This window comes from Orbicella faveolata, unplaced genomic scaffold (assembly GCF_042242905.1).
Source record: "Orbicella faveolata isolate gen_17 unplaced genomic scaffold, um_ofav_v1 contig_12, whole genome shotgun sequence".
Lineage (NCBI taxonomy): Eukaryota > Metazoa > Cnidaria > Anthozoa > Scleractinia > Merulinidae > Orbicella > Orbicella faveolata.
The window spans coordinates 26,090,226-26,108,806 of NW_028301539.1; the positions used below are offsets into that span (position 1 = coordinate 26,090,226).

At 37.8% G+C, this 18,581-nt stretch overlaps 3 protein-coding genes across 3 annotated transcripts; all 3 read left to right on the top strand.

Annotated features, from left to right (window-relative positions):
- Positions 1 to 3,573: 3,573 nt before the first annotated feature.
- Positions 3,574 to 6,510, top strand: LOC110061603 (neuromedin-U receptor 2-like). Its single transcript, XM_020768440.2, has 3 exons — positions 3,574 to 3,760; positions 3,894 to 4,096; positions 5,354 to 6,510. The coding sequence occupies exons 2-3, from the start codon at positions 3,949 to 3,951 to the stop codon at positions 6,124 to 6,126; spliced, it is 921 nt and encodes a 306-aa protein (XP_020624099.1). The 5' UTR covers positions 3,574 to 3,760; positions 3,894 to 3,948; the 3' UTR covers positions 6,127 to 6,510.
- A 53-nt stretch (positions 6,511 to 6,563) lies between these two features.
- On the top strand, positions 6,564 to 9,994 carry LOC149117369 (QRFP-like peptide receptor). The gene is made up of 3 exons (XM_089283017.1): positions 6,564 to 7,179; positions 7,336 to 7,545; positions 8,869 to 9,994. The coding sequence occupies exons 2-3, from the start codon at positions 7,383 to 7,385 to the stop codon at positions 9,642 to 9,644; spliced, it is 939 nt and encodes a 312-aa protein (XP_089139143.1). The 5' UTR covers positions 6,564 to 7,179; positions 7,336 to 7,382; the 3' UTR covers positions 9,645 to 9,994.
- A 4,378-nt stretch (positions 9,995 to 14,372) lies between these two features.
- Positions 14,373 to 18,091, top strand: LOC110061575 (rhodopsin, GQ-coupled-like). The gene is made up of 2 exons (XM_089281353.1): positions 14,373 to 14,466; positions 17,322 to 18,091. The coding sequence occupies exons 1-2, from the start codon at positions 14,388 to 14,390 to the stop codon at positions 18,089 to 18,091; spliced, it is 849 nt and encodes a 282-aa protein (XP_089137479.1). The 5' UTR covers positions 14,373 to 14,387.
- The last annotated feature ends 490 nt before the right edge of the window (positions 18,092 to 18,581 follow it).

The following is an 18,581-nucleotide window of genomic DNA, read 5'->3' on the forward strand; positions in this document are numbered from 1 at the left end:
TTTAAAAACCATGGTTTCGAGAATTTTTCGTCGAATTTCAGGGGTCTCGTAGTCTCGTTTTTTAGCGGTTATGTGCGTCTCGCAGTCTCGATTTTTCTCACAAAGCTGTACGTCTCGCAGTCTCGATATTTTTCAAGGCTAAGAAAGTCGTTATGAACCGATTTGTTTATTTTTTTTTTATAAAGTTAAATAACATCACAACATCTTAGAACCTGAACATCTTGAGTTCGCATTTAAAATACTTTAAAGTCTCGGTCTCGCAATTGAAGAAATCAAAATGTCTCGGGCTCGCAAAGAAAAGCGCTAATCTCGTCGTCTCGCAAAGTCTCGCATTTACCCTCGCCACCATACTTATCGATTAAGCGCACATGACGTTAGAATTCAAAAGTTGCCCCAAGTATCTCATTTTGGGTTTTTTGTTTGTGAACAATTGTACATAATAATAATAATAATAATAATAATAATAATAATAATAATAATAATAATAATGAAAATCTTTCAACAGGGAGCCCACTTCACATACATGTGGTTTTCAGTGGGGCCCTGCAAAAATAAAATTGCGGCAAAAGCTAAAGAAATAGTAGATTAAAAATAATAATAGCATTTAACCATTGTGCTAATAGAAATATAGAAAACAGTAAAAAAAAAAAAAAAAAAAAATGATAATTAAAAATTAAGAAATACCCCTAATTCGACTTTTAAAATTAAAAATACTGATACTGTTCCTAACTTCATCGGGTAAAGTATTCCATTCATTAACGGCATTGTAAATAAAACGCTTTTGTCCCCAGGAGCGACGGGATGGAGGTTTACAAACGTTGTCTTTACTTCTCGTATTATACCCATGAATATCTTTAAAACTACAAAAATTAAAATCCCAGTCAATTAAACCATTTGAGGCCTTAAAAATTAAAATCATGCGATGAAAACTTCTTCTCTTCATGTTCTCCCAGCCGAGCTGTACGAGTGCCTCTGTAGCAGATGAATGCATTGGCTTGTCAAGAACAATCCTCGCAGCTGTGTTTTGCAGTACTTGGATTTTATTCATCAGGATTACATTGCTTTTGTCTCCCCATGTAACATCCGCATAGTCTAATAACGGTATTATGGTCGTCTTAACAAAAAGTTCCCTGATGTTCCTCGGAATAAAACACTTAATTCTTCGTAATAAACCCAATCTTTGAGACACTTTGGTACAGAGGTGTTCTACATGGTCTGACCAAGTCAGATTCTCATTTATGATGACGCCCAGATACTGATAAGAACTCACTCTATCCAGTTTCCTATCCATGATTGACAAAGTGACATCATTAAATGAATTCAGCTTCTTATTGCCACCGATAAGCATAAATTTAGATTTCGAGACATCTACAGTTAGTTTATGCTCGAAAAGCCATTGTGCTAGTCTGTCCAAATCATGATTCAGTATGGTCTGTAATCTATAAGCTGATTCTGAAGAGCAGTATAGGGCAGTATCATCAGCGAACAAGGTAACGCTGCTGTTCTTAAGGACGTTGGGCAGATCATTGATGTAGATGGTAAACAATAAAGGGCCGAGGATTGACCCTTGGGGAACACCATCCGTCACTCTCCTAGTCGAAGACGAAACCTGACCAATGACCGTTTTCTGACAACGAGATGAAAGTTTTGTGTAGAATTTTTCTTTGACTATGGCTCCTGTTTACAACGTAACTTCTCTGTACTCGCTCCGACTAGCTTTCCGCTCTCACTATTTATGAACTTGAAGATGGTATTACCAACTCCAATACTATTGGTCGCCGAATCCGTTGTGGTGTTAAACCCCAGCACAGACATATCTGTACCATCCCCTGACCAGTAAAGAGCACGCAGCCTAAGGATTGGCTTCTTAATGTCTTTTACTGGTGATATCTTTGCTTGTGTACATCGTGTCTTTGACACTAGCATCATAGCCATAAAGCATAGTCTTACTCAGTTCCCCCACTACCATTATCAAAAACCCAGAATTCCATAATGTCTTACCCAGGTCCCCTCCCCACACTACTATCAGAAACCCATGATGGCAGTGAACCAGCCCTCCCCCCCCCCCCTCCCCCACTACAATCAGACCCATGGCATCTTACCCAGCGCACACCCACTACTATGAAAGACCCGTGATGGTTCTGACTCAGCCTAGCTTCCCCCCGCTACGATCAGATGATCAGACCATCAGACCAGTGATAAATTACCCAACGCCCACCACCTAGCATGGGAGAACCATGGTGTTTTCCTTAGACACCCACCCCCCAAAGGTGGGTCGCGACCTTTTCTAACAGTTTTGACTACTTCATGAAAACGCTAAGTGTTTCACTCGTCTGTCAATGCCTTAACGTTTTCTTCCCTATCTTGTATAACATCACTTTCCTACTTTACTTCTACAAGAGATGAAATAGAACGAAAGAATACAAAAGTAGCAAGTTTCCTCGTAAAACATGATCATGTGCAAACTCACTCATTTTTTAATACGATATCTTAGGGTTAGGGTTAGTATTTTCATATATCTCCCAATATATCCATCAGATTCTCAAACTCAAAATAATCAAAATGTGCATATACGACATTTCACACAGTTCATACAGTTCTCTTAAGAGTAATCAAGTAAAAATACTTATTAGAATGCTGATGCGAACATGGCACCGGAAACTAAGGAAATGCTAGCTGGCCGGGGCTCGCAGTACAATATATCTATATTTTTTCAAAAACTAATACTTTTACAATATGAGGAAAAAAAAGCTGCAAAGGTGTGGTAGATCAATTTCTTTGTATATTTTTGGACACTGCATCATCTTCAGCTATTTTCTTGTGGTTTTTAGTTTGGCAGCTGCGTTGGAAAAAATTGCCGTAAACAACATTTATCAGAAAAATATCAAAAATGTCCGGCGACTGTCGTTATTTGACTCAGCCTTTGTTGCAAAACAAAAATAAAGTGAATTTGTACAGCACGACAACACGACAACATACACCCTGTACCATCACCATAAGTTTGTTGATGATGTAATATCAGGAGCTGTTCAATTCGCCCTGTACAGACCATAAGTGTTTCTCACGCTCGTGTAGCCATATTTGGCATTATTGCAACTGCATCCTTTGTCAGCCTGTTTAGCTTAATGATATTTAAACAATAAAATGAACAAAATGAAACCTACCTTTTCAGTTTTTGTGACAGCGTCATATTAATTCTCGAAAACTTGAAAGTTGAGGGAAAAAACTACTGCTTATTTTCATAAATGTCTCTTTAAGTCTTTGAACATGTCCGTCACATTCTAAAAATATAATAAGTCGCTCCAATTGTCAATTTTTATAGGATGTCTGATGTCGAAACCAATATCCTATCCAAAGGAAATTAAAATATGTTTCACGCTGTTTACATCAACTTATTGACGAAGACAAACGGAAATTAAATGCGAAAGAAAATGTTTGTTTTGCAACATTTATTGTAGGACGTCCACATGTTATGTTCTTGGTAGATTCGAAATCAAGACTGCATGAGTTAGATCTGCCATTTACTTATTCATCAGTTAACAATTGGAGATAATATATTTGTTGAATTTTTGGTAATAAAGAAAACGTTACATTAATTAATAACCGAAACAATTTCCGGTCAAACTAAACAGTTGTCGATATAAAAGAAACCGCGGATGAACTCTTTCATGGACGTTGATTCAAAGCGACAAGTTGGAAGTGAATATCATACTGTGCTAGGCTAGAGACCAGGAACGCAAATGAGAAGACTGATTTAAAGGTACGTTTTTAGAAAGCTAAAAATATATTTTATTCTAAAAATGGAGTTAAATAAAGGCGCGTTATAAAGTATTATACTCAACGATGTTGTTGCATAAACTGTGCGTTAATGTGTTTACATGATGTCTCGACAGGTTTTTATTTTTTAGAAGGCCCTCCCGGAGCCTTTTACGTCTTCATGTAACTACCATGAGTGCAGCCACGTTTGGTGTGATTGCAGCTGCATCGATTGCCAGCAACGCTCTGTTTTGTTTTCTGATGTACAAGAGGCCTGTTTTGTTGAAAAAACCTCACAATATCCTATTGCTGAGTTTAGCTACGATAGATATGATGACAGGTAACATTGTTTCTTGAAATCGAACTAATGTATAAAGACTTAAATGAAAAAAAGTTATATGTTTAGGACCAGAAGCTTAACGGTTTCAGAAATGTCTACATGAAGGGACGTGATCATCCTTAGGAGCTTGGGGGAGTCAGGGGCACAGTCCCTTTTTCCCAGCACTGCGGTAGCAGTTGGTGCAGGTGGTGGAGAGAACTGTCCTCTTCCAGCCTTGGGGACTTCAGGCGGGATGCCATCTTCAGGCGGGGTGCTCTGACAGAAGTTCAGCCAGTAGTCGTTGGCTCAGCGTCAAGAGATTCGTTGAACATCATTTCTGGCTTTCCTGAGTGCAGCGAGTGTCTTCGCATAAGGCTCCCTCCTGTAGTTGATGAGTATTATTATTTTGGCCTCAATTGCTGGTTCCAGGTCGGCAATACTGGCTTCAAACCAATCCGAATTCCGCCTTTCTCTTCTGCCGAAGGCCAAGGTGTCCATGGTAGAGTTGTAGATGGCGTCACGGACGTAATTACTCCTCTCCTCAGCGTTGCCGGCAGAGCAGTCTTTGAGGGAGTGGTCGGTGTCGAGGGAGGGACTGTGGAAGCTGCGTGTGACAAGTAAACAGTGTGACGAGGGTCTTCGAGTGATGGTGAGGTCCAGCTGGTGCCACTGGTGGGATCTAGGTTGCCGACAAGAAGATCGGCGGAGGGGATTGGTGGAGAAGAACCTGTTGGTTATGTAGAGCTGGCACGGTAGATAGGAGCATAACTCTAAGAGCCTTTGTCCGTTCTCGTTCAACTTACCAATGCCGAAGTGTCCGCCGTTGCAGCTGGGCCGGGAGTCGTGATCAGAACCCACTCGGGCGTTTTAGTCGCAAAGTAGCTTTCCTTCCTTTTTTGACTGTTAGCAAGTTCTTTTTATTGATATAAACTATTTGTCCAGGAATTTTATTCAGGACTAAATCGTTTAGACTAGCTTAGCTTTTTGCGGGTCATCCCGATGTATTATGTAACCATACTGAAAGATAATATTGCTCAAAAATTCAAAAACCGTTTTCTGGTTAAATAGTTTAAAATTACGAGCGTTCGATGGACAGTCTGCAATCTAGCAATCACTATACATCAACGATTACAGACTGGCAATTGAAAGCTCGTAATTTTAAACTTTTTTAACCAGAGAACGATTTTAAAATTTTGAATATGTCTTATCTTGGTTAATTTTTACTCGTTAAGAAAAAATATCTCAGAGATCTAATAGATCGTCTCTTTGCCTTTGCAGGGGTCGCTATTTTCGTGACACCGCTGTTTCAAATCACCAAAGATCCATTTCTCGGCAGCTGGACTGGATATATTTTCTGCTACCTGTTTGCAAATAGTTTCTTTGTATTTTTTCTTAGCAAAGCGTCCATCTTGACTGTCACATTGTTAGCCTTGGAACGATGGTTTTCTGTTATACGACCATTTAGGTACAAAGTGTTTTTTTCCAAAAAAATGTTGTTAATATATGTGGTCTTTATTTTCGTTTTAAGTTCTGTTCCGCAAATTTATAGATTCTTCCGAGTTAAATTTAAAGATAACGGGTGCGTACGTGTTTTGAAGCCCGGGCGAGAAGTTTTTGTGCTATGTTACGTCATTGGGACTTTTCTACTTCCGTCATTGATTACCTGGGCTTCATTTATCCATATTTGGTATCGAATCAAATCATCTCCGTCATTAATTGGCAGGACAGAGCAGGCGCAAGTAAAAGAAAGGTTGCTGTTGCGCATGTGTGCAATAACAGCCACTGTTCTTACAGTTTGCTGGCTCCCCATTCAGCTCTTTTATGTTTTAAGTTCCTTTCACGTTATTCGTGGTCGAAATGGAGCAAATATTTACTTGATATTGTCTATGTCAAACTCTATAGTTAATCCGTGGATTTACTTTCTCAGCAACAAAGAATATAGGAAAGCGTTTCTCTCTATACATTGGATCTGCAAGAAATCTTCGCAAGTCTCTCCTGAAAGGTCAATTCCAGAAACTGAGACTCAGATAGAGCAAGAGAACTCTGTGTAATTAAAACCTCAAATGAATGGGAATCCTGTAAAGACCTGTAAATTATTTTACTAACCTAGTATAGATAATTATCCTGTCGTTTTGCCCAGGGTTGTTGTTCGTGGAACAACCAAAAATAAACTGATATATGTATATAGCTATGTTATCAGGTGCATCAATTATAAACAGAAGTATATTCTTTGAACACCCTGGCAACTCTCCTTTGGAATAAGAATTGGAGACAAGGGAAATGAGTTTGGAATGACAACATACGCCCTGTATCATCTCCAGGCATGTTTTTATTTGTCGATAATGTACAATATCAGGGGTTTTTCAATTCACTCTTGTAATGTCAGCGACGCCCAGTTTTGTTTGGTGATAAAAAATAAAATAAGGAAAATGAAACCTAACTTTTCAGTTTTTCTGGGAGCGTCATATTGGTCCTCGTAAACTTGAAAACTTGACAAACAAAGAGTCGCTTATTCTTATAAATGTCTCTTTATGTTTCTTTTTTTTAATTAAAACATCCGTCAAATTCTAAAATCAGATAAATTACTTTAACGGTGAGATATTTATAGGCTGTCTACTATCGACAACTATTATAACCAAAGGAAATGAAAATATGTTTTATACTGTTTACATCAACTTATTGGCGAAGACAAACGGAAATTAAATGCCAAAGGAAACCTTTTTATTGCAATAGTTATTGTAAAAAGTCCACATGTTACGTTCTTGGTAGATTTGTAATCAATCCTGCATGATTTACATCTCCCATTTACTTTATTAGTTAACAGTACCGAGGTGTTTAAACAAAAAAAAAAAACAAAACAAAAAAGACAAAAACAAACAAACAAATAAAGATTATTAGAGATAAATATCTTTGTCCAATTTCTGGTAATAAATAACATTAATAACCGAAAAAATTTCCGGTCAAACTAAATTGAATTGAAACATCGCGGATAAACTCTTTCATGGAAGTTGATTCAAGGTGGCATGTTGCAGGCGGACATTATAATTAACTACGCCAGAAAACAGCGAAGGATAGAAAACGCGAAGGATAAGACAGGTGTAAAGGTACATTCTCAGAAAGCTGATATATATGTATAATATTAAAAAACTGAAGTTATTTAAAAGAGCGTTATAAACTATTGCACTTTACGGATGTTCTTGCATAAACTATACGTTATCATATTAAACATGATATCTCAACACGCTTTAATCTTTTATAAGACCTTCCTGGAGAACGTAATAACCCTTTGCGTCTTCCTGCAACTACCATGAGAGTAACTCAAGCTTTTGCAGCCACGTTTGGTATGATTGCAGCTGCATCGATTGTCAGCAACGCCCTGTTTTTCTTCCTGATGTACAAGAAGCCTGTTTTGTTGAAGAAACCTCACAACATTTTATTGCTGAGTTTAGCTACAATAGATATGATGACAGGTAACATTGTTTCTTGTAATCGAACGAATTTATAAAGACATAAAAGAAATAAAGTTAAATGTTTACAGCCAGAAGCTTATTGTTTCAGGAATAGTAGGAATAAAATCTACTTCGCATATGATTATCCACGAAGAAGTCGGGACCGAGCGACAAACGCACAAAAAATTATAAGTGAGACTCTCGGTAGCCTCTTGTAGGCGTTCAGTTAGATGGGGCCCAGCGCGAAGAAAGGGCTGCAAGCGAAATAAAGGAAAAAGAGTTTTTGTGCTGCGCCCAAACTAACCGAATGCCCGGAAGAGGCTAGACTCTCGGAATTCCAATGCGGAGAAGTCTAGGTAGTAGCAACATTTCTATTCTTTTGATGTAAACTCAGGTTACAATATTTAGATTAGACTCGTGTCATTGGGCAACGGCCAAAGCAGCAAAGAACTTCGTGTTGAATAATAAGCAAAAAGATGGTAGTTAAATTAAACCATTGTAAAACAACGACTTGAAGTAATGCGTAAAGAATAAAAACAACGAAGCCAGAGAAGGGAGCCGTGATATTGAGAATTGCTATAAGCAAATTTTTAAATTTTTAGTCTTTTATGAAAATTTAACCATATTTTGCCAGCACACAAAAATTTTCTTCACTTAAATCCAAATATAACACTTATTCATGTGTAATAAACAGTTTTACTCTCACTGATTATGCTTCTTTTTATTGTGAGTTGGATTCATTGATATCTTTTGATATTTCAAAGAGGATTACTCCACGGAAAGAACAAAATATTAATTGCTATAGTATGCGAATTTTCCGCCTATATTGCTACATCCGAAGTTTTTCAAAAGTCACATTCAATATATAATATGTATAATTTGTAATTTGCTGCTTGCAATAATGCATTTTAGAGCTAATAATTGTTAAACTCGAAATTAAACCCGGATTAATAATCTATATTAATATATACCATGCCATATGAATATATACACCTTAGATACCAACATATAACATGAAACGCTTTGATTAAATATGGGGGCGACTCCTGCGCTGTCTGCTCAGGGGCCAAGACCATGTCGGAACAATTAGAATAACTGGTTGTAAATACCAATCTCTCTGATGAACACTTTTGTAATTCTTCTGTCCTTCACTTTTTGACTGTTCGCAGATTCGTTTTATTAATATAAACTTTTTTATCCAGGTATTTAGGACTAACTCGCCTAGACTAGCTTAGCTATTTGCGGGTCAGACCGATGTACTATGTTACCATGTTTAAACATAATTTTGTTGTTTAAATATTTTTAAGTATCTAAATAAATAGTGATCGTTTCTTTCCATTTCAGGAGTCGCTATTTTCGTGACACCGAGGTTTCAAATCACCAAAGATCCATTTCTTGTCAGCTGGACTGGATATATTTTCTGCTACATGTTTGCAAACGGTTTCTTTGTATTTTTTCTGAGTAAAGCGTCCATCTTGACTGTCACTCTGTTAGCCTTAGAAAGATGGTTTTCTGTTATACGACCATTTAGGTACAAAGTGTTCTTTGCCAAAAAAATGTTGTTAATATATGTGGTCTGTATTTTCGTTTTAAGTTCTGTTCTACAAATTTATAGATTCTTCCAAGTTAAATTTAAAGATAACAGGTGCGTAAGTGTTTTGAAGCCAGGGCAACAAGTGTTTGCGCTATGTTACGTCATTGGGACTTTTTTTCTTCCGTCGTTGATAACCTGGGCTTCTTTTATCCATATTTGGTATCGAATTAAATCATCTCCGTCCTTAATTGGTAGAACAGAGCGGGCGCAAGTACGAGAAAGGTTGCTGCTGCGCATGTGTGCCATCACAGCCACTGTCCTTACAGTTTGCTGGCTCACCACTCACGTATTTTATGTTTTTCGTTCTTTTAACGTAAGTCTTGGTCGATATGGAAAAAAGATTCCCTTGATGTTGGCTATGTCTAACTCTATAGTTAATCCGTGGATTTACTTTCTCAGCAACAAAGAATACAGGAGAGCGTTTCTCTCTATATATAATATCTGCAAGACTGAATCTTCGCAAGTGTCTCCTGAAAGGGCAATTCCAGAAACTGACACTCGTATAGAGCAAGAGAACTCTGTGTAATTAAAACGACAATGAATGAGTAGCGAGGAATCCTGTAAATACCTGTGATTAAATTATTTCACTTACATATAGCTATGTTATCAGGTACATCAATTATAAATAGAACTCTTGTTATAAATACATTAGAATCCATCAGTTTCAGCTGTATTGTGGATTTTAGCTGCTAAAAGATAATCTGAGTTAGGAAATGTTTTTCTTTAACTGTTAAATTATGAACGAATGTATTTATCTCCATTGCCACGTCATTCTCCATTATTTGGCGGATTTGACTAAATAAAACCAGATGTTGTAAATAATTAGTTAGAAACCAGGGACGTGCAATAAAACAGTCATAATCATTCCTCAAACTACAAAAAGTGTTATTTTATTGAAATTATAGTTTTAAAATACTTCTATAGATATGGTAAGACGGCTTCCGATGACAATATGTACCATCTGTTGCAACTTTTGGTACGTTAGTCGCTCTAACACCGTAGCAATCCACTGCATTTGAAGTTTAATTGATCGAAGAAAAGTCTCATACTCAAAATACTCACATGTAAGCTTTACACTGAAAAGGGTGGTGCAAATTAAGCAATATGTCCTGTGAACAACCCGGCCACTATCCCATGGAAGAACATAGGAATTGGGCGTTACCCTGGTAAACCTCCGAGAAACTGGAAGTAAATGAGGTGATGCTTATAACCGGTCTACAATTAAGAGGAATGATGTCTCCAGTTAAACAAAGGAAAACATCTTACATTGTATTATTAGTTGTGAACTTTATTATAATAACCAAGACGTTTTATTCAATGAAGCTTTCCCCATGACGGCTCTTAAGAGGGAATGTCCACTAGGACCGAGCCATATCGAAAATATGTGGCACATGGTGCAAATTAAACGATATGTCCTACATGTATGAACAACCCGGCCACTATCCCATGGAAGAACATAAGAATTGGGCGTTGCTTGGGTTTTCACCCGTGACGGAAGGAGCAGACTGAGACACCGCGGGTTCTAATCAAAGCAGTGAAGGACATTCAAAACAGCTGGTCTCTGTTCGTCCAAAGCTTCTCGTCTTTGCTTTGAGGGACACCCCTATCCCTAGCGCTGTTATGTTGTTGTTGCACATTAGTATTGTAGCACAGCTGTTGTTCTGATAGTTTGCCGACTCTCCCTTGGAGTCACGTTGACAATTTTTAAAATAATTCACATGATACATAAGACCAAGAAGTCTAGAAGTAATGTGTCGTTGTAGTGTTGCACAGTAGACAACGTATTTAGATTCCAATGTCAGTGAAAACGTCTCGAAAAAAGAGAATACCCCACTAGGAAAACTTGCAAACCGAAATGCCGAGAAAGGCCTGGTTTTGGGTGAAATACCAACACTTGTAGCTACGTCATTGGTCAGTCGAAACCTGCAATCCCACTTATCAACAGCCAAACACGTGACCTCCGAAATCGACACTTTTCCCAATGTGAAGGGTGCTTATCTATTGCTGAGGATACATCAGAGGATTCCCCTGGTAAACCTCCGAGAAACTGGAATTGAATGAGGTGATGCTTATAACCGGTCTATAATGAAGAGGAATGATGTTTCCAGATAAACAAAGGAAAACATCTTATATTGCATTATTAGTTGTGGACTACATTGTAATAACCAAGACGTGTCATTCAACGAAGCTTCCCCCATGACAGCTCTTAACGTTTTGTAATAGCTTATACACTCTTTCGTTTATTTCAAAGGGATCTGCTGAGATCGACTCACTGACGTAAATAGTCTCCGTTCTCCTTGATATTGTTATGCTCTTCTGTAAAACCCTTCACTTTTCCCTTGTGCAGAGCTTGTAGCTTTTTTTATAATTTGTAACTTTGTGATTTTGTTGTTTCACAAGGCTTTTCTTGAAAGTTATCTAACAGGTCTCGATGTTCTTCTTTGTTGGTCTCTTGAAAATTGTCTTGGATAATTTGTTACGTTCGTTTAATTTTAAGGTTACGCCAGTTCCATTTTGTTCGCTTATCTTACAATTCCTTTGCATCTTTTAAACTATTCCAGGTATCATCGTCGACATAATCAGGCCTAGCTATAAAGGAAGTACTTAATTTCCAAAAAAAGCCCTTTACAGCTTCTTTTAATTAATTTCTACTAGACCCAATATTATAGACAACTCGTCGATTTAACTACTGTAGCCAGAATATCATCACTCGTGACTAGATCGTTCAAATTTGTGTCAGATCAGGCAATAACCAATTCTGCAAAAAAGGCGAGAAAGACTGGCTTTTGCTCAGTTCATGTGCAGCTTCAGTTGTCGATACAATGCTGATAGGAGGAAGAACAATTTGCACGACAGATACAATTATCATTGAAGCTGAACAAACACGAAAACAAAAATTCAATTTAGTTTTTAATAAATACACTCCAGTAATTTGAGCTATAGGCCTAATCCTGCGGTTTTCGACGCCATCTTGACGGGTGCGCAAAGCGGTCAGAAATTACAGTGTTCGCATGGGAATCCGCTGGCAAATGACTTTTTCAAAACTTGAATTTTACACTAATTTGTGAACCGCAACGTTAGAATACTAGGTAGAAGATTGTACTCACCAATTTTGAAGGAGGTAGCTTCGCTATAAAAGACGCTCAATGTTTTTTTTTTAATTTTCCATACGTGTGTCTCTAAATCTGGCTGGGTACACCTGATTCGCGGGGAAAAAATGTAAGCAAATGTTTGGGAAATTAAAAGTTAACTGAGCGTCTTCTAGCCCAGCTAAGTCCTTCAAATTTGGTGAATATAATCTGCTACCTAGTATAGCAAAGTTGCGATTCATAAGTCGTGCAAAATTCAATATTTAAATATTTGCCATCCGATTCCCATACAAGCACTGTAATTTCTTACCGCTTTGCCTACCCGGCAAGATGGCGTCGAAAACCTTGATTAGGCCTATTTGGTTCGGTTCTAGTAAATTTGAAAAAAAAAAAAACTGCTATAAAAGCCCCATCTCATTGTAATGAGAATAACGGAATATTGTTTTTGTTTTGTTTTGTTTTTTTTTTTAATCACTTATTGCAGGTGTTAACTGGCAAAAATTAAGTGTCGTAGTTTCATTAATAACGCCAGTAAAAGAGAACATGGGACGCAATAAAACGGCATTGATTTGATCGAAATGGAAGTAGTAAAGCTTCTTTGAAGAATGTTAAGTCTTAGAATGCTTTTTAAAGTTATTTAACTTCTATACGATTTAAGACGAGCTGTCAGCTCAATTTCAGTTTAATTAGCATGTTGAGAGCGAAGTCTTCTAGAGAGGGTTGCAAACCATTAAATTAAAGAGAAAGATCTGCTGGCTAGGCTAATCCAAACTTTTAAACACTTGTAAAACTATTCTTAAATACAAATACATCGTAAATATGCAGCAGAACATCGTTTTCTCGGATTCAGTTATCTCCAATTTCCAGCTATCTCTATCTCATTTTTTCAGTCTTTTATCTCGAACCACCGACGTCTCGAACTACTTATCGTTTCGACTCACGCCAGGGATAGCTGTTTTCGACTGTAAAAAAAAAAATATCCGTCCCCGAGATAACAGTTTTGCAGCCGATTATTCACTCCCTTCTAAAGCTCCGAATGCTATTATCTGACTGTGTGGCAATCATCGTTATCATTATCATTATAAAACCAATCAAACAACAAGTCGGTATGTTACATGCTTGAATAAAAACAACGTCGATCGTCATAAACAACAACAACTATACATGATGTGCAATGACATAAAGACGCAATCTACCTGAACAATGCTGGAGTGTTAGGGGCACATGACGATTTAGGAGCAAGACTCTATGACCGTTCTTTTTTCATTTTTTTTTTTAATTTTAAAGATGACTTCTTGGTATAGTTATTCATTGCCGCATTGTTGTAGAGTCTCGGTGGGTGGCTCATTGTCATAGGTGCCCTTAACACGGTAGCACGTCGTCATTTAGAGAAAAAAAAAAACGTTGTCGCTTTTGGGGAATCATTCTTCTGTATTTACATTCTGATAATTTCATCTCCAACAGAGCTTTTTCTAGCACAAAGACACCGAAGCGCACTTGTGATAAGTGGGTGCTAACAAACGGTATGAATTTGGACATTACAGAGAAAACAATGGTAAGCTCTAGATACCAGCACCGTTGGGTCAATGAAATCGATTTTACTGCAAATTTAAAGAGGTCTTAAAAAGCATAGCATTCAACAATTCTAAATTGACAAGCACCTGCCCTGAGATTTCCAAAAGATGCCGATTATTTAAATTACATTACTGGGGTCACATTAATGACACCTTTAATTTATTCAACTAAATTCATGTGGTGGGCAATAAGCCCGATTAGGTGGGTTTTTGGACTAGGACTTAAAGTGACGGGAATTTCGGAATTCACTTTAGAGTATAATCCGTTAATTCGAGGACTAGTCGCTTTTTCAGAGCGCTTCTTCCTTGCTATTATACAGAAAAAAAAAATTATTCAAGGAGAAATTTTGACTTCTATATTCAACAGCTGACTGTTAATTCATAAAATTATACTCCTTTAAGTAAGATGTAGAGATTTTTCCTAGTCCGCGTAGGATCGTCGGGACACGGGACACGAACAAAACTGCAACGCTTTCCGAGATGCGGAACATTTCAACACCAAACCCAGACAACGGCGAAGAGAACTCTGAGGTGAAGGCTAGAGAGGGGATGTTTGCAGTAATAGCAGCTTCGTCGTTTTTGCTGAACTTTCTGTTCTGTGCGATTATGACGAGAAAACCAAAAATGCTTAAAAGACCACACAACATTCTGATGTTCTCATTGGCCATCACAGATCTACTCACAGGTTTGTCAGAACTGAGCTTCATCTTTGCTATAATTATTCATAAAACCTATTTCATTAATGTCTGTCTTCTTATTCAGCACTCGACATTAGCTGTAAACATAAAATCATACTCGTAGCTTTTGTCACTCGTTCATGTGGTGTAGGTGACTCCATTACTTTTGGGCCTAAAATCTAACTAGAAAAACCAAAACGATAAAAAAATTTTAAAATAGTCCCACAAGCGAAAAATGGTGAAAAACAGATGGTATAGTTTCGAAAATTCCTTTTTTTCAACATATATTTTTCTGATTTTTTACTTGGCTGAGATTTCAATGATTGAGCTACATAAGAAGTACATTGCAGTCCCAAAACTAAAGCTGCGTCAAAAACAGCCTGAAACCTCGCTACATTGAAGATGTCCTGTGACGGCGAATCTGGTGGTATAACTGGCTATCTAGATTGAGTTGTTACTCTTTGTTCTTCTCTTTAACCGAGATGTTGTTAATCTGAAAATGTTGCCTGAATTTAGTCTGCTTGGGTATTTTTAAAATTAGCCCAAGCCAAACGCAAATACAAATAACGGAACGGAATGAAATGTTATTGCTGTCGCTTATTTCACACAAACCAGGTTTCAACTGCCTCACTGTGTTTTTTCTCAGCTTACCGGGCTTAAAATGATCTTCGGTCATGCTGACCGGCCAAAGAATTTCAACTCGGTCACGTCTCGATTCTGACTGGTTAAAAGATTGAAAAAGTATTGATGGCATGAACCCCAAAACATCATTTATTTGTTCCAGTCGTTTGCTAGACCGTTTGAAAAGTGGCTTGGCAGCGCTCAGCAGCTCAATGAAGCCCCATGCTGTCAGTGGAATTCACGCTTGCTGCCATTTTCTCAGCCACGCTGACCTCTGATCTTTGTTTCGACATCAAACTCAAAAAACGAGGCAGAGCGGAAACTTAGCAGGATCAACGATGTCAAATTCATCATCCTTGTTTAATCGTCTGTAATGTTCATTGGACGAGAGATTTAAAACTAGGCTGTAATATGTAAAGTTAACTTAGGCTATAAGGCTCAGCCTGACAGTCTTTTTAATCCCTTACGGGGCTGCAAGGGACTTAAAATTTCCTTTACCTACAGCTTGATCATAAATTATACAAAAAAAAGCGATACACTTATCTGCTTTATGTGTAACGACTAGGGTATCTAAAAGATGACAATGCTGCGACACATTCTGTTGATAGTGACATATTTTATGCAGTGATTCATCTACAACTTCATGCATGATGACGCATCGGATGGCGAGGTGTGACAAGCGATCTTGACAAAAAAGCACAGAGTGATCTGAACTATGCAAGTGAATATATGAAAGACCATATACTTGAACTGCAAAGAAAGATATGAAGATATGATTGATTATCGCAGTAGTACACACAACTTAAGCAGTTGTGAAATTAAAGCCTGAAAAAATTCAGGCCTGAACGGGATTCGAACCCATGACCTCTGCGATACCGGTGCAGTGCTCTACCAACTGAGCTATCAAGGCAACCGGGAGCTGGTCACATTGTAAGTTCGTAATATACCCGTAGATGGTGAAGAATGCAAGTGAATATGTGAAAGATCATAATTTATATTTAAACTGCGGAGAAAGATATGAAAACATGACTGATCATCGCAGTTGTACACAAAACTTAAGCAGTTGTGAAATTAAAGCCTGAAAAAAATTCAGGCCTGAACGGAATTCTAACCAATGACCTCTGCTAAAAGTCGCGTCTTATCATGCTTATTAAAACTTGACAATATAAAAAAATCGCACCGTGCAGTTTTTGAATGATAAGTCCCTAAAGCTGTTATTAAGGGTGTTTTAGCAGGTTGTTCCGTTACTGCGGTAACCTATTATGTCTCCAAATTGATAAAAATGTGCTCACCAATGATTGGGCAGTGTTTTGATTCCATGATTGTAGCATCAAGTGATAAAGACTGAGTGGTGATAACTTCAAAATCTAACTGCTGTAAACTGTTTTGAGCCACCTTAGAACTGATGCATACATTGTTTTGAAACCCCTGCCGTCATATTTTTTTGGCATTATTTTGCAGAAAGCTTTTAAACTTTAGTATTTAATCCCTTGGGACTAAATTTGGTTTTATCTTATAATAGTTTCCAGCCTTTTGTTTTTGTTGATGCTTCAATTATGCTATGGAACAAATACCTGATCATTTAAGAACATCATGGTCGTTTTCGTGGGGCTACAGATTACCATAAATTAGGACCCGTTAAAAACACCCTTAATTAGAGCCTATGGGCTTATAACTTAAAAAATGAGTCAGGGGACTCCATTTTTATTATTAAATGGTGATTTGCATGGTAAAATGCAACATTTCGTAACAGTGCTTATTGACATTACCTTCAATCTTCGAGCCTTGACTATTTAATTATCAAGACATGAGTCAGTCACGGCTAGTGCATGTTTATTAACTGTTCCAAATACTTATTCTTTCTTTCTTTCTTTTTCTCGTTACTCTTTTTAAGAAAAAAGTTGTAATGCCAGGGAAAAGACACCAATGACCGGGCATTCGTGTGATGCCATCACTGCGATGTGAAATGAACTGTAAAGAGTTGCTATCAAAGTAAAAGGGCTGAAACCTGTTGGAAACTGTTACGAGCTACCTTCAGGTCTAAATTTACGTTGCTCGTTTCTCAATTGGCAGGGTTTTTTTCAGGAGCCGGATATTTAGTTGTTACCTTTCGCTTTCACGAAGATCTTTACACATTACTATTTATGCCGTTTGAATAACTGCATGTGTAATTATTGTATAACAATGCATTAAGGATGAGCCAATGATCGCCGTTTTTTTTTGGTTTTTTTTTCATCATCAGGAATTTTCCTTCTTCTTACACCCGGCTATGTCATCAGCATCGCCTCATTTCCAGTACCGCGTGGTTTAGCTGGCGAAGTCTTCTGCCGAGTCTTCACGAGCAGATACGCACTCTTTACAATGGGAAAAGTCTCCATTTTGAATGTCATGTGCCTGGCTATTGACAGATGGTATTGTATTCTTCGACCAATGGCATACAAGCGCTATTTCACCCGAAAAAAACTCTCTTTGTACATTCTAGTTATTTGGGTTTCTACCGGTCTTCTGCAGATAAACAAGTTTTTCGAGTGGAAATTGTCGGGGAGTAAATGTTCTAAAGTAAAAGCGCCGTATGGAGAAAAGGGAACTCAAGCAATGATCATTATTTACAGTCTGATGGGGTTTTATGTTCCGTGTTTGATTACCTGGGCTTCGTTTGGCCATATCATACTGCTGTTCAAGACAACGCCAATGGCAAGATGCTACGGTGAGCGACAAAGAGCCCAACAGAAAGCTATCCTGCGCATGTGCGCTGTGACGTCAGTAACTCTGACACTTTGTTGGCTTCCAGCTCAAACCATTTATATTCTTTCACCATTTGGTATCACCAAAATTGGAAGTCCTTTACACAGGACCGGGGGAATACTGGCTTTGTTTAACTCTTGTGTCAATCCTTTGATTTACTGGATGACCAACAGAGAGTACAGGACTCTTCTGGTTGAGCTCTTCAAACTTGCCAAAATAAAACCTTCCACCAGAGGAAGCTATACGTTGGAGAGTCAAATGCGTTAGGCAATTCGACCTCGGCAAGCCAATTAAGTGACAGAAACTGGAATTAAAATTTGTGCCTGTGGCGCTGTTGCCGTGGTACATGCCACAAGTCGACCTCATGAGTTTCAAGATGGAATATCAAAGCAAGTGAAAGAAAGTTGCGAGGTTTTAGATGGATAAACAAGATAAAGGACTTTTCTGAAAGTCTATTTCCTTGGCTAAATACCTTAAGATTGATCTAAATAGCAAACACAGTATGATGTCGAGATCGTGTTCCTATTACCGGGATCTCCTATGGAGTTCAAGTTTAATTATAGAGATCTTTTAACTTTAGTCTTTCAATGTCTTCCAATGAACGTTTGATCTGTATTTTAAATTTGCTAGACTTGGTTGTGATAGACATTCCTTTTTCAGAAGGTGGTTTGCAAATGGGACAGCTTGCCAAAATTATAACCTTTTTTATGCAAGATAAATGAAATCTTAAATTTAGCATCAATGTAGCTTTTGTTAG